We start from the raw sequence: 15765 nt of genomic DNA, 5'->3' as shown, positions 1-15765 counted from the left end.
GGGCAACCATTCCCCACCCACCCCACAGTTCTAGATTTCTCCATTGTTTTAGAACGAACACACATGTTTGAAGTTTAACTCTAAACTTAGCATTACCATCAAAACCATTCTAAATTTTACACGTGTTAAAGACCTACATAATTTGGCAGTTAAGGTGCTGGTGAGTCACAGGTACTCTGGATCAGCGTTGTGCAGCAGCAATGAAATACATAGGCGCTGCAGGAATCACAGGAAGGAAAAAGCAACAGAGCATTTTAATAGTGCATTTTATTTAACTCAATATAACCAATAGGCAACCGCTGGACATAATAGAACATGCAAATTCAGTATAAAATGTTAAGGAGGTGAGGTTTTACATTATTTTCTTTTTCAGTTTTGGAAATCCAGTGTGTATTATGTCTGACCACATCACCATTCATCCTAGCCACACACCACAAAGGCTCAGTAGTCACGTGTGTTTAGTGGCTACAATTTTGACCAGCTCAGACTACCATCTTTCTCTTTTCGACTGAACTTTATTCAAAGAACAAAAAGAGTCCTCTGTACCACCGAGCCAGACCGAGGGCAGGGTGCTACTTTCTAAAGACATCTACCCGTAGAAACAAATGATGGCATGCAATCTCTCAGCCACATGGTCCTGGGGGGTAGAGGGAGGGGGGGGGTCGGGGTGGGCGCGTCCAGAGCTTAGCCCAGAGTCGGGTACAGTGCCGGAGGGGCAGAGGGGAGACTGCACTCCCTCCTCCGCTTACCTGAGTCCACGCTGAGACCCAGGCTCTGGGCCACATCCCCCGTGGGGCTCACGAAGGGTCCCCCGGGCGCAGCCCATGCGCCGCCCGCTGGCTCGCCCTTGGCCGCAAGCTCGCAGGGAGGGCTGCCGGGAGCCGGCGCCGAGGCAGGGGCCAGGCGGCCGGGGCGGCCAGTGGCTGCGGGCATGAGCAGCGGCCCGTAGCGCGGGTCGAAGTGGGGCGCGTAGACCTCGTGCACTGCTGGCCGCGGGTAGGCAGAGGCTTGTGCTCCCAGGGCGCCGCCCAGCGCATAGGGATGGTGCGGGTGCGCGTGGTGCGGGTGCGCGTGGTGCCAGTCGGCCGCGCCCTGGTGCAGGTGGCCGTGCAGCGCGGCGGGAGAGTAGGGGTCGGTGGCAAAGGGCAGCTCCGAGTGTGCGGCGGCCAGAGGACTGCCTAGTGGCGCGGGCACGGGCGCCTGGTACGCGCTGTTCCAGAAGGAGGCGGGGAAGCTGCGCTGGCTCATCGGGAAGGTGCCTTCTGCTGCCCGGGGCGGGATGAAAGCAAGAGAAGAGTGTCACGGCAGTCGTGCAGCCCTACCCAACAGGGGGATTAGGGGTCAAGGGTGGGTGGGAAGGCCGCGGAGGGACAGGACCCGCAGCCTTCACCATCGCCTTCGCCTCTGGGCGCTCTTCTAAGGAGCCTTCTGCGGGTGACAAAGAGGCTAGGGTACTGAGAAGTGAGACCAGGACGATCTCTGAATCACCCAGCTGATGGTGGAGGGAGGAGAAGATTTAAGGAGTAGAAAGCTTGCCCTCTCCCCACTGGACCAGGGCAGACTCCCCTTTCCAGGCTGCAGCCCTTCATCCAGCTGAAGGAAGACCTTTGTCTGTCTGCCTGCGGCCTAGCTATCTCATACTTATCCTCTCTCCCCTTTCAATCCTTGCTCCAAGATTCCCTTCAAGGTAGGTGTCCACTAGACTGTGAGATCAATGATAAATTTCCAACTCCTGTTATTAGTGGTAGTCCGTCCCCCCCACCCCCAGAGGCTTTCGTTCAAATATTACCCTTCTCAGATGCTGGCAGGGATGTGGGGCCAGAAGGGATAGGTGGGTGGGGAAGCACCCTCTCAGAAGCAAAGGGAAGAGGACATGGTATGAAGTATTGGAGGAGGGGGGACCAGGAAGGGGGCAGCATTTGGAATGTAAATAAATAAAATAATTTAATAAAAAATATTCCCCTTCCTGAATGAATTCAAGATGAGTGAAGGAGGTATAATAATAGAGCAGCCCTGGTGGTGTTTGCACAGACAGCTTTATAAAAACCAAGTTTTAAATAACAAATGTTCTGGTCAAAGCTAGGATGACAGGAATAATAATAATAATAATGATGATAACCAACAGGATCTGTGTCAACCCCCGTAAATTTGGTAGCATGATAAGAAAATGGGCTCTTAGGTCAAATTTGTTGCCTTGGGTAGAGAAGAAGAGAAGGATTTTGTCTTTCAGTTCAAAGAAAGCCCTTTCATGGAACACCTCTTCTGGGGAAAACATAGGCAACATGTTAATGTTAAAATCCAAAACCAATTGGAAATTTGTATGCTGAATGGTGACCAAATGTCCTGCTAGAGAAAAGTTAGGTAATGAGAGAATAATGGGAGAGTTTGAAATCTCATCTAAGGACTTGTGCAAAATGCTAGCTATTATTATTGAAATAACGAGGAGGAATAACGCAAGGACTGCCATTCCCACACCAATGACAAGTGAAAATTAGTTTTCTTTTATACTACAAAGGACAAAGTTGTCACTTCTCAGCTCAGCTACACAACAAAGACTAAAGAGTGCTTATGTATCATTTCCTCAGTGTTGGTAGGAGAGGGAGATTGCTACCTGTTCATAGTTAAAGCAGATGTCTGTGGGGAATGTAGCAAAAGACCGATCTGTTTCATGAATTTGTTTCTTTGCCATTGGCTTGCATTATTAAGAATTTCTGCTTTAAGATTTCTTAAATATTTGAAGCCTGGCAAAAGCCTGGCTAGTTTTGGGAGGCATTCTCGAGCAGATTTTACTTGTAGGGAGGTTTGATGGGCATATTTTCAGAAACTGCAAAGGAGCCTTGTAGATTGTTGGTGAAGGTTCTGCTCCATCTGGTGTGAGAAATCCCGGGTTTCCACAACAAACCATCCACAGACATTCCGATTTTTGACTCTTATAGCTTTCTCTGGGGAAGGCTAGGAGGCCAGGTGTTATTCTAATTTTAGAGACCTGTAAATATGGACCTCAAAGAGGTTAAGAGACGTGCCCAAGGTCATATTGCTAGGAATTGGTAGAGCCAACATACCAATTGTATGGCTTCCAGTTCCAAGGCCAGTGTCCTGGCTTCCCTGCTCCAGGCCATGCCACTGGCTTTCCTCTGCATCTATAAGAAGAGTTTGCACCCTTTCCCCTTTGAAACCTCTTCCTGGTTCTTACCTCCCTCCAGTGCTGCCTTTTACTCCCTCTCTTAAGTTTACTGTGCCTTTGGCTGCGCTGCTTTGGGGCCCTGGAGGTCGACTGCAAGAAGGCAGATAACCCTTTACCTACTCTTCTCCATGGGGACCCACTCACCTCTCCAGGGTCCAGAGCTTCTGTGTGTTTTGCTGCTGGTACAGCTTGGGGTGTAGCTGCTTGGGTGGCTAAGGGCCCTACTGAAATGTTCGTCCACCACAGAGCTGATGTCCCCCTGGAAGTAGGTGAAGAGGACACATCTGGAGTTGATGTACTCAGCTTCGGGCGGGCGCTCTTTCTCTGGGCTGCCCTCCTCTTCCTTGACACTGGCTGGGGTTGGGTTGGAAAATGAGGAGCTCCCGCTGGCACTGCTGCCCGGGCTGGCGCACTCTTGAGCTTCCTGCATTTTTGAGTAGTAGGCTAGTTTCTGTTCAAAGAAAGAGTGAAACATCAATTCACAAGAGATGGTCAATGTAGGTGCATCCTGAACATATCCTTTAAGTAACTGGCATTGCTATCTAAGCTTTGTGCCTGCCACAGAAAACCACCAATCAATGGCAGGCAGGACAGTTGCCTCTCTGCCTGCAATATTCCCTAAAGAGAATGTGCCCTACTTGACACCCCCTCTCCCCAGAATTTCAGCTGAGCTGAAGGAAAAACTCTGAAAATGTTGGGGTGAAAAATTTCAGAAGACAACCAATCAATCATTAACCAATCCAACCAAGAGAACAAACTAAACCAAATAGAGGAAAACCAAACCCTACTGTAAGGACTGTAAGCTGAGTCCGACTTTAAGGGACTTGCTCACAAATGCACTTTTTAAAACAGACTGTAAGATTGAGGGCATCCTTGTCAAGTTGATAACTATCCTCTCTCTACAGGAGAACTCAGAGCAGAAGTGCTGACACAAGATTAAGCATCCTCAAGATGACACAGAAAAACAGCAATGAGAAACAGAATCTATATTTCACAACCAGGAATGAAGTATCACAGAAAACATGAAAGAGTTCTAAAACTGTAACTGGGGAAATGTGGATCTTTTTACTAAGTGGAAGTAGGATTTTGTTATGTGCACCCACAAAAAAGTCTCCAAAGTTGGAGACAGTTGTTTTCATTAGTTTGATTGGTTTTGACCCAAGGCATGGGGTGGCCTACATCTTGCCATGTAGCTGAGACTGGCCCTGAACTAAGATCTTTCTTTCTCAGCCTCCTGAGTGCTGGGGCCACAGGCATATTCTATATACTTGCAGTTTTAAAACATAATTTAAGTAAGGAAAAGTTAGCAAACAACTAGCAAACTGTCAGCATCTCCAAACAAGTTTAGGACAGAAATGATAAAAAGGAGCAGGAAAGAAGGTTGAGCTTCGATATACCATGGAGCAAATCACTGTATCATTGAAACTTTAAAGCCAGACGCAGCTACTGAGAACATTGTCTTAGAATTGAGCCACAGACTGGGTATACTGATAAATCATTCTAAAGGCAGAGATGGCCTTGAAGGAAGGGCAGAGTCTTACAGAGCGACATTTAATATAGTAGACAGGTCTGGGATCCAGGAGGAGAAAGGACCAACTAGCAAAACCTAACTATCTTTCTTCTGGTCCTATAGTGGGGAAGGACTGATGGTCTCAGAAGCTGGGGCCAAAAGATAACAGTTTCTAACTTCACCATACTCCAAACGCCATATTCCCACTTCATTTAAAAATGATTCCTAAGTCTAAGACTACAAATTCTAGTTTGGGAAGTTTGCGAGGGGAACTTAAAGCAAACTTTACTCACTTCATCATCTTCATATTTCGTTGAGATTTGCAAACAAAATTGTTTAAAGTATTAACGCAAACATTGCAGTACATTTCAGCGTTTTCCAAAGGGAAGACCAGGCTCTTACTTCAGCCTGATCCAGACTTCTGCCCCAGGTGTGTGTGCTTTCGCTTTTTCCCTGGAACACTGTCCTCAAATTCTGCTACCTTCGCCAGGGACACGGAAGGAAACATTGCTGGGCTAGACACACAGCTCAGGAAAAAGAGAAATCGGCAGAAGGAAACCTCTACAGTTTGCAGGAGCGGGGTTAAGCGCTCTTAAAAGAGACTTTGGGTTGTCAAATTCTGCCATTTGGGTCCCAGAAAGGCGAGCTCCCATAGCGGGTCAACTACACCTGAATAATGCTCCCTAGAATTCTGTAAAACACAGACCAAAAGGCCGATGCGGGTTTCTGCTGATAAGGAATCCACCAGTTCCTTAGCTATTTGGTCAGACGGGACCACCTGAGCTCTGACTTGGAGAAGGCGGCTTTTGATTTTCCTTTTGTTTTTATTTCTACGGTCAAGATCAAAGTTCGGATTTCCCTGCGTGAGCTTTGCGGGAAGCTCTTTGCACTCGCACCAGACTCTAAAAAGAAAATTCAGTCTAACTGATCTGGGAAGGACGTGGGTGAACATCCGCACGCCTTTCAAGACAGAAAATGCACCAGTTAAAGAGAATTAGTTAATAGCGGTCGCAGCGCGCGCGGTCCCGGAATCACGGTGTCTTTGGGTGCCTGTCTGTAGCCCTGGAGCGTGGAAGCTCAGGGGACCTTTCAGGTAGTGGTACTTTTGTAGCTGTGTGTGTGTGTGTGTGTGTGTGTGTGTGTGTGTGTTCCACCGGTTCCCGCCCCATCCGGACAGACCCGTACCTGGTGGTAGGGAGTGTAGGCGGCTGCGAAATAAGGCTGCGGGGGACCGTAGACCTGGTACATAACATCCAGACAGCTCATGGCTCCCCGCCGCGGAGGCAGCTGAGTGGTTTCTCATCAACGCCGTTTTGGCGAAGCTCAAGGATGCTGCAGCTGCGAAGGCGGCGCCGGAGCCCGGGAGTCATGGGCTGCGGGACAGCGCAGGGCTGGGGCTGCAGCAAACTCACTCCCCTCTATCTCGGCGTTTCCAGCCCGGCGGCGCTCCGGGGCAGAAGCGCCTGGGCTCCTGCTAGAGCGCATTTAAACCCTGCAGCCCGCGGCGCGCTGACGCTAAGAGGGGGCGGGGACCAAAGGACTGCGACGCGGTCAAAGAGTTTTCCGAGACTCCCTCGCGGAAAGCTTGTGTCCTAGGTGCCAGAGACTGAGGATCTTGAATGTCGCGGGAGGGGGTGGGGGTGGGGAGTGGGGGAACCCAGTCTTCCCTCCTTCTTCCCTCGTTTCCACGTGGGACAAAGACTGCAGAGACACAAAGATAGGAAGAGTGACAAGCGGGGTGCGTGGCAGCAGAGCGCAGCAAAGTCTCGAGCAGTTCTTGTAGCAGAACCTCTGCCTACAGTTCCCGATTGCGTATGAGGAGGGACAGGGCTATCTTTTGGAATCTCCGCATTAAGAAAGGAGTTGAGGGACTCCTCCTGGAAGTGGCCTCAGTGGCTAAGACCTGCAACTTTCCCCCTCTGTCCCATTTCTGCCCTCCCATCAACCCCAGCAACTCTTTCCAATTTTAATTCTGCTTTTTTTGGGTCATTTCTTTCTCATTCCCATCTTGTTTGCTCTCATACCCTCTTGGTGCTCTTCAAAGAACCAACTCCACCCACACGGACAGCGTGCAAGCTACTTTCTAAGATTCTATGAGCTCCCACCCATCTTCCTATGCCTGGCTGACCAAGTTCAGAGTGTCCACCTGGCCTTTAAGGGTCCTCAATATTTAGAGCAATGACTCCTTGGTTCTAAGTCAGAGTACTTGGGCTGTTTCTTTGTTTAGTTAAAAAGCTGTGCGGTTGAGTTTCATTAAGGCAAAAACAGTCTGTCCTCCAGTTGTGAAACATGCCCCTTACTGGTTCCTTTTCTTGTTCAGTGATGCAGGCGGGCGGGGTGGGCTCTTATTGCAGGGTAGGGTGGGCTGTTCCTGGTGTCTGCTCTAAGCCCCACCAGAAACCCTTGGGGGAGGGAACTGACATCACAGTGGAATCCTCCCTCTAGTCTACCACAAACTGAATTGACACAAGGTTACCTCCGTAGCAAGGTTAAGCGGCAAAACTTTTTTTTTCCAGTTACGGAAAGAACCTCAAGGGACCTTGGAAGGCCAGTCTTTGGGCCTCAGGCACCCCGTACAGGCATCATGGATAGATACAAGTGAAAGGAAACCTTGTTATCTGCCAGTTTAAACCTAACAGCAGCAACTCACCAGGATTCTTACCCAGGCTATTCAAGCGCAAGGAACTAACTTTTGAAGACAACTGTTTTTAGAAACGGAACCTTTGAAATCAAATTACTTCTGTGTTGCATTCCGTTTGTGTTTTCCAAAACGGGGTTCCAATTCAGCTTATAAGTGGGAAGCCATGTTGCAGAATTCCTCAACTAACTAGGATAGAATGTACTACAAATTAAAATGTGAACACTTTACTGGATGGTGTTCAAATTTATAATCCCAACACTTCGCAGGCTGAGGGGGGATCATCACCAGATTTTGTGGCAATCTATTCTACACAAGTTACCATTCCGGAAAACCAAAATAAATATAAATACATATAAATTAACCCCCAGTACAGTTTTTAGGAGTGGGGCAAAGGTTGGCTTTACCAAGCAACCAGTTGGAGACACTCTGGAGCACTGCACTGTGGAGGTACACAGAAGACCGACTCAGGTCTCTGCTACTCTTTCTCAGAAGAGTTCCAGATGGTGTGCATTATGCTCCAGGCCTGTTACTCCCATCTGCTGGATACAGGAGACCTTGTTCCTAGATGCCACACACACATTTGCTTCAGTTGGCCATTGACTCAGCCAGGCCGGCTAGAAGCCAGGAGTTAGCTCAGGCCACAGGTCTAAGGACACCTGAGCAGGCCAGGTGCCAAACAGTCCCTGCACTAGTGAAACAGAGACCCAACTTTTGCTGCTTCAGCCCAGCTCTATATATCCAAGTCTCCAGGTCATCTTTCAATGCAAAGGCTCCATTTTCAAAGAATGCTTCTTCAGGAGGCTCTACAGAATGGACAAGCCAGCATTTTTGCTTGTGTACAGAGTTGGTGTGCGTGCATGTGTGTGTCTTTGATCCTCACCTACCCTCTTTAAGAGTAAGAGTCTAGCTGATGGCATTTTAGCTAGCAAATACCCCCTCCCTCCTCCCTCCACTCTGTTCCTCCCTCCCTCCTTTTCTTTCTTAGCTTTGGACTTCAAGGGAAAAGAAAATCACAACTTCTTCAGGTCCAACAAGGCCCAGTACATGTTGTATCTGAAAAGAATGACAGAACAGGAAGGAGGAAAAGATGATGCAGTTATCCCAGGATGCTTTTGGTCCACAGGACTCCATCGCCTCTTATAGGAAGTAGTTTATAAGAATCTCTGTAAATAGTGATGGTTCAAGAATTTAGAGGAACATAGTGAACTGGGTTAGTGAGAATCAGCCTTGAAATTAGACAGGAGAACATTCCTTTCCATCCAAACCATAAATTAAGAAAAAGTAGGAGCCTCAGAGATCAACATCCATCAGTGTTTTCTTTCTGAAAAGACTTTCTGGTACATGGAGGTGTTTCTCAGCTCCACAGATGGACTCTAGTGTATGACGAAGCACAAAGTAAAACTCAGGTACCTTAAACCTTTTATTATCCCAGCTGGTCAAGGAATGGAGTGGAAGAAACTGGATTTTGGTCCAGAGTCTTGGAGCTGGTCTACTGATTAAAGAAAGCCAATGTTCCCTCTCTCTCCCCCGTCTACCACTTCCTTTTACAGAGGAAATACTGCCATTAAACTGTTAAAGTAACAAGTGCAAAAGAGAAAGAAGCACATAGCCAATTGTATCAGAATGTGTTTAACTTTTCTATCCCTTCTAATAGACTCAATTCATGACAATTTGTTGAAATGCTAGGATTCCACCAAAAATATGTCCCCCCTTTAAATAAATATTTTGTTTTCATCCCCCCCCCCCGCATGTGTTTGTGTGTGTGTTGCTTGTGTTTGTCTCTGCGTGTGAAGCTGCTTTCCCTGCAGAGGTCAGAAGAGGGCTTAAGACTTTCAGAAGTGTATGAGTGGTGGCTGGGAACTGAACTGGGGGCTGGTTGCCCCCAGGAAGACAAATAAGCGCTCTTAATCATGAAACATCTCTCTAGACACCCCAAATGTCCCTTTAATGCACTAGTTCACCAAGGCATGGTGAATCATGCTTGAAATCCAAGTACTCTGGAAGGCGGATGCAAAAGAATTGCCAGGAGTTTGAGGTCAGCCTGGGCTGTAGAATGAGACCCTACTGAAGATAAATGGAAGAAAGAGCTTCCATCTGGTCTGCAAGTCTAACATTATCTAAAACTGTAAAAATAAATCTCAAACTCAGTAAATTAAATCCTCCTGAGTACCCACAGAGGTTAGAAGGGAGTCAGATGCCATGGATTGAGTTAATGGTTGTGAACCACTATGTAAGCGCTTTGAATCAAACCTAGACACTCTGCAAGAGCAATACATGCTCTAAATTTGCTGAGTCAACTCTCCATCTCCAAGATGCATCTCCAAGGACACATTTGAAATGTAAATAAGTAAAATAATTAACTAATAAAAGAAAGGCCACATGAATAAAGCTAGATGGGCAGACCACGCCAGGCCCTCAGCTGCCTGTGGTTTGTTGGGCTCATAGAGCTGGCATCACTTGCTGCCTCATTCTGCCAGCCAGAGGGCTGAACACAATCATAATCTCAGAGATTTCCCTCCCTAAAGCTGTCCTGCCACTTTAACTGAAAAGAGATGTGTTTGGATTTAGGAGAACAGCTGACAAGATTTGGTGGATTCAAGCTGTTAATAATATTAAGTGAAAACATTTCTGCAAAGCTGGGTTTTCAGGTGTGATATGCTACTTATAAATCACAGCCCACTAGTGGAACATCTAGGTGGTGACTTTATTTTCTGAGAAATAGCTTGAGGGAAAAAAAAAGAGAGAAACTCATATACCTTGAAGCTTTACTAAAAAATAAGAAGAAGAAAAAAAAAAGGATTCAGTTGTTTTCATAGAAATTTAGAATACATCCTAAGAGTGTTCAGAAAAAGTCATGCATGGTCAGGCCAGATATAATTATTGAGACTCTTTGGTAAATAAGTAGAAGTTTGGGAACACACACATACACACACACAAAGACACACATGATTGTTTAAGAGTGTTAAATTTTACCTGCCTCATATTTTTGAGACTATTTTTATGTAATTTACAAATTAGTTTTATCTTTGGCGAAATAGCCCAAACTTTCTGAATTTCATTTTTTCTCGAGTTTATGTACCTGCTATGAATGTTTAAAACTGTATTTATCTTTCATAAGCGAATTATAGTACATATGACTCATGTTTCAAAGTTTGTAAGTTTTCAAAGAGAAAAACTTAAAGAAACGTACATTCTCCAGTATGTATTTAGATACAAAGAGTAAATCAGAGAACATACATCAATCATTTGCTGATAGAAAGAGGTTGTTTTAATATTTGTATTCATTTACACACTTAGTCTAAGCACCTTTGATTTCTGACTGTATTTACTTCTCTCCTCATTTGAAACTACCATAGTGTGACTGACATCTCATCCTATACAGGCTTTCAGACTGGTGATGCTTGACAGTATTGGTATTGATCCATTCCTAAACTTCTGCATATAAACTTCACTTCAGCAGGGTGCTGAGTGGATTAAAGGGAAGTCACAGTACCAACAGGCAGAAGGTCAGGACATCTTGGAGTGACTTCCCATTCTATGTTCCAAGAGGTCTCCAAACAGCTTCTTAGGACCTCCTTAGCATACATGGAAGAGTTTTCAAGCAACAAATGGCATACTTGTGCTGTCTGCTTTTAGTTAATTTTTATTATGACTGGTTTTAAAATAAATTTAATGGTGGCATAAATAAAGTAAGCTTGTCTCTGTCTTAAATATATGGTGCAGTATGACTTTGTTGTTTTGGGACCCTTGTGGTACAGTCTAGGCCAAGCAAAGCAGATAACAGTTTACATTTTTGTTCTTAACTTCATGATACCAATGCTTATCCTGAAATGAAAGTCCAGTTGTTGATTGTGAACTCCAGACTTCACTAAGTGGCACTATATCTTTCTTCAAGAGCAGTAAAAGTTAACCAAGTACAGAAAAAGAATCAAACTATTACTTTATGTGAATTTTTAACCAAATTAGATGTAAATTTTAATGTGTTGTATACCATTTTTTTAAGCCTCATGTAAGTCTTTCTACAACGAGATCAAAATAGACACTATTATGAAAGAGGATAGGGAGCTATGTGTTTCTCTAGTTCTAATTCTGTTATGGAATTTTTGTTTTTTTTGTGATAAATAAGTGCATAAAATATGTTTGATACCAAACTGTAAAGTTTAATGTGAAGTTTCACAGCTTCTGTCTTGATGCCAATTCTGTTTATAAGTTTATTAAGTTGAATAGACTTTGGGTCTAGTTATTTTAGTATGTGATATTTTTATTCATTTACAAGTTTCTTTAAATAATGAAGTTTATAAAAATAAACAAAACTTGGGAGATTGCCAGTTGTCTAGATAGTTTGGAATGAAACTCAGCTAACTGTGAGTGTATACAATATCAAATTAAAAGTGCAGGTCTCGCAGTAGGCTTTCCTAAGGAAACTTCTTTCCTTCCTAGAGAACAACTGTTTATCTTTTAGGCAAAGCTAATTCTTTTTCCAAACATAGGAACTCCAAATATGACCATGACCTTAGTTATGTCTGAGTGCTTGGAAGTATTTAGAGACAGTCATTCTGCAAAGCTTCAGAATGACCACATGTTTCCTAACCTGCTGCCTTCACTTTCTCTTTGAGTGCTCACTGGGGACATGATTCTGAAGCCCTACTCTACATTCATATGGCTGGCTTGGCCCTTGGGGCAGAGCTATTGCAAAGCAGTGCCCTTTGTTATTTTTGGTAATGGAAATAGGTAAAACAGCCTGTAGTAATGTAATAGAATAACTCTATTCCTAAACAATTGCAATTAATTTGTCAAATAAGCTATGTATTTTCACTTAAATACAGGAATTGGGAGATTCATGAGATATGGGTCATTAGACACAATGTTTCAGTTGGGCAGGAAAAAAACATTTTGTAGAGATCTATTGTCGATCACAGTAACTACAGTTAACAATGATGAACTGTATACTTAAAAACTTCCAAGAGAAACTAGACTGTGTTGGAGTGTTTTTCTAGTATGCACAAGTTTCTGGGTTTGCACTAAAGCTTCCTCAAAAATTGCAAACAAAATAGATTTTAGAAGTTTTTACCAGACAATCTTGTTTATGAAGTAATTTAAAAACTATATCTATTTAGTCACTCCAAAGTATATTTAATATATAATTTTCAAAAAATCATGCTTGAATTTATAACAAAACATAAACATTGTCAATTAAAGTAATAAATGAAGAGCTACATTGAGGCAGGAAACACAACAAGTTAAAGAGAAGTGAAGACCGATTTGCCTTGGTGGCAGACATGAAGACTAGAGAGAGTTGACTTCAGCAAAAAGAAAATCCCGATGGTAGGTGACAGAAAGATGACATGTTGAAGTACTTGTTGTCAACTAGCTATGTAGGCAAGAAGCCAGATACTGGATAGAACCCCCAAGGCACAGAGGGGAGGGGAGGAGGATAGACTGCTTCGGGTTGCCACCTTAAAACACATGAAGTGTCAAATCTGATCCCTGGGTGTCCATAGTTCTAAAGGTCACATATTTTTGGAACACAGCCCACTAGACATTGCCCTGCCTCCTCTGAGAACTAGCAAGGCAGACTCAACCTGATGAAATGATCTTATCTACTCTTAGAGGAATCTGAGAGTAGAAGGACATGGGTGATCAGGGCCCCAGCCTTGGTGTGGAATGAGGCTCTTTCAGTTTTCCAGTTTTTTGATGTACGATGAAGAAAATGCACTAGTTGCTCTCTAGAGACATTTATGGTACCAGTCTCTGAAATTGTAGTACTGCTTTACTCGATTGAAAGTAATATATAGTGTTTATTAACATTCACAATGTGAATAGCACTTCTACTCCAAGATCCTTCTTGAAGAATAGTACATTGTAAACTTGACTTAGAAACAAATGGTTTGTGTTCTTAACAAGGAAGTACATATTTCCCTTTTATTTATTTATTTTTTTGAGACAGGGTTTCTTTGTATAGCACTGGCTGACCTGGAACTCACTTTGTAGACCAGGCTGGTCTCGAACTCAGAAATCTGCCTGCCTCTGCCTCCCAAGTGCTGGGATTAAAGGTGTGCGCCACCACGCCCGGCTCTATTCCAAGATCCTTCTTGAAGAATAGTACATTATAAACTTGACTTAGAAACAAATGCTTTGTGTTCTTAACAAGCAAGTACATATTTCTTAAAAGGTTTGGCAGTCATAGTCAGAGAGCTTGTAGAATTCCAAGGAAGTATATTTTAAGAGAGACCTGCATCTTCCAAGCTTCAGATGCATGGAGCTGAGATAGTTGGTGCCCAGTGACTGGAAGAAAAAGTATTCATTATAATTTATTTCTGTGAGTGTCAGATAGTGTGTGGTTGAGAGTCTGCTTCTTTTGGAATAAGACAACCTTTCTGAGCCCTCACAAACAGAAGATAGAAGATTCCCAGTCATTATAGCCTCAGTATTTATCTTGGCTCCTTCTGTCCATGGTCTTTTGGGTTTACTTCTCTTGTGTACCATAATTCTTTGTACACTGTAGTAATTCTCAGTCTTTCCTTCTTTAGCTATGTTTGCATAAAGCGTTTCTTCAACCTTGCCCTCCATCCTTGATATTCTTTCTTCTGTTTCTTGAATCTATAACTGATGCATCGCACTGCATTTTTTTTTTTTATTCACTGACTTTTCAATTTCAACATTGAGAAAATCTGCCAGTTAAAGTTACTATATCCTCTTGCAGGTTTTGGAGAAGGGGCTTGGTGAGCAACAGCAGTTATAACTCTTGTCTCTTGATTCCCAGCTGATGGAAAATGAAGGGTAGGCAATAAAGTATAGTCTAATATGAAATTCCAGGAACACAGAGCATATCCCATTGAAGAACATGGTCTTTTTAAAGCTCTTATATGCCTGAAAAATAGAGTTGTTAAAATAGATCACCATACCAACTTGATCCAGTGGATTATCATACCAATCAATCCAAGGAATTTTCCCATAAAACCTTTGTTGTAAAAGTTCAGCTCCTTTTCAACTGCCAGAGGATTAGGTTTCTGCTTGTAGTAACTGCTCATTTATGTTCCTCAGCTTCTAACAAGGACTTTCAAAACATTTTGCTTCACACATTCCACTCCTGCATAAACAAGACAGCCTTCAAGTGAGATGCTTTTCTTGTCAGGGTTAAATCTGAGACATAAGTGCACTTCAGAATCTAAATGGAGTAGAATAGGTATGTGAATCGTGCAAGAGTGACCTAAGTCACATCTCTAATTCCAGCCTAACTGCTGAGTTTTCTAGGAGAGCCTGAAGATTTACCACTTACGGACACTTACTCATTCTAATTACAGCTGCTACCCAACTAACTATCTCAGGGTGTAAATGAGGTGTCAAGAATTGAGGATGCTGGAACTTGGAGGAAAAAGTTCCTGTCAAACTAGAGCACTGCAGTATTTCTTTGTATGCTTTTCTCTTCCTTCATTTTAAAAAACAAAACCAAATTTTATTAAGGTATAATTTGCACAGAGATACTTGCTTTAGGTAGGATATTGTTATACATTTTTACAATTACATACAGGACTCTAATCCTCATCACAATAAGATGTAGAGCAGTTTTATCACACACAAATCCAAACAAACACACACACAAAAACCAACCCTCCCCCAACTCTTCAAGTCCATTTGTAGTCAATCTGTACAATCTCTCTTTCCCAGACAGCAATAACTGATGATGCCCTCTCTGTCTTTCTTTCCTGTTTTGATCTGTCTATTGTTAGAATGCCTCATTAGTAGAACCATGCAGTATATAGCTTTACTTGTGTGGCTTCTTTTTAGTGGTATGTATTTGAGAATCAGCCAAGTTGCAAAATTATGCTTGTTCCCTGTCAGTGCTGAGGCATATACACAGTAATGAATGTTTTACTATTTGCTTTCCTATTCACCAGCTGAAATGTACTTGTATAGATATCCATGTCTTTAATTCCCAACAGATTATTTTCCATTCCAAGTGGTCCTTAGGGGTAAGATGTGAATTGTTTTCTGATACGATATTAAATCTTTCTTACATTTGTGTTTTCCTTTTCTAACAAGACCACAATGGCTAAGCAATGATGCACTTGGTTTTATAGAAGCAATACAAAGTGTTCTCAATAGCATGCAGTGTGTGTATGCTTCAGCCTTCGAGTATTTACCTGCCCAAGCATTCATTTTTAGCAAATAGTTCAACTGGTGACAATCTCACATTTTTTTTGTTATAAAAACTTGGTTTATTTATTTTTTTTAAATTAGGTATTTTCTTCATTTATATTTCCAATGCTATCCTAAAAGTCCCCCATACCCTCCCCCCAACTCTCCTACCCACCCACTCCCAGTTCTTGGCCCTGACGTTCCCCTGTACTGAGGCATATAAAGTTTGCAAGACCAATGGGCCTCTCTTTCCACTGATGGCCGACTAGGCCATCTTCTGATACATATGCA

At 43.5% G+C, this 15765-nt stretch overlaps 1 protein-coding gene across 3 annotated transcripts; it reads right to left on the bottom strand.

The window, feature by feature from the left end:
* Nucleotides 1-249: 249 nt before the first annotated feature.
* On the bottom strand, nt 250-6181 carry Vgll2 (vestigial like family member 2). 3 transcript variants are annotated; one of them, XM_021175157.1, is made up of 4 exons: nt 5880-5960; nt 3329-3635; nt 1124-1262; nt 590-686 (listed from the first exon to the last, which is right to left on the bottom strand). In XM_021175157.1, the coding sequence occupies exons 1-4, from the start codon at nt 5958-5960 to the stop codon at nt 590-592; spliced, it is 624 nt and encodes a 207-aa protein (XP_021030816.1). The 3 variants fall into 3 exon arrangements, with proteins under 3 accessions (XP_021030814.1, XP_021030815.1, XP_021030816.1); XM_021175155.1 differs by having other exon boundaries at nt 250-1265; nt 5880-6181; XM_021175156.1 differs by having other exon boundaries at nt 250-1262; nt 5880-6181.
* Nucleotides 6182-15765: the final 9584 nt, after the last annotated feature.

Source organism: Mus caroli, chromosome 10, assembly GCF_900094665.2.
Source record: "Mus caroli chromosome 10, CAROLI_EIJ_v1.1, whole genome shotgun sequence".
Taxonomy (NCBI): Eukaryota; Metazoa; Chordata; class Mammalia; order Rodentia; family Muridae; genus Mus; species Mus caroli.
Note: the sequence above shows the minus strand (reverse complement) of the source record. Positions and strands in the feature narration are given on the sequence as shown.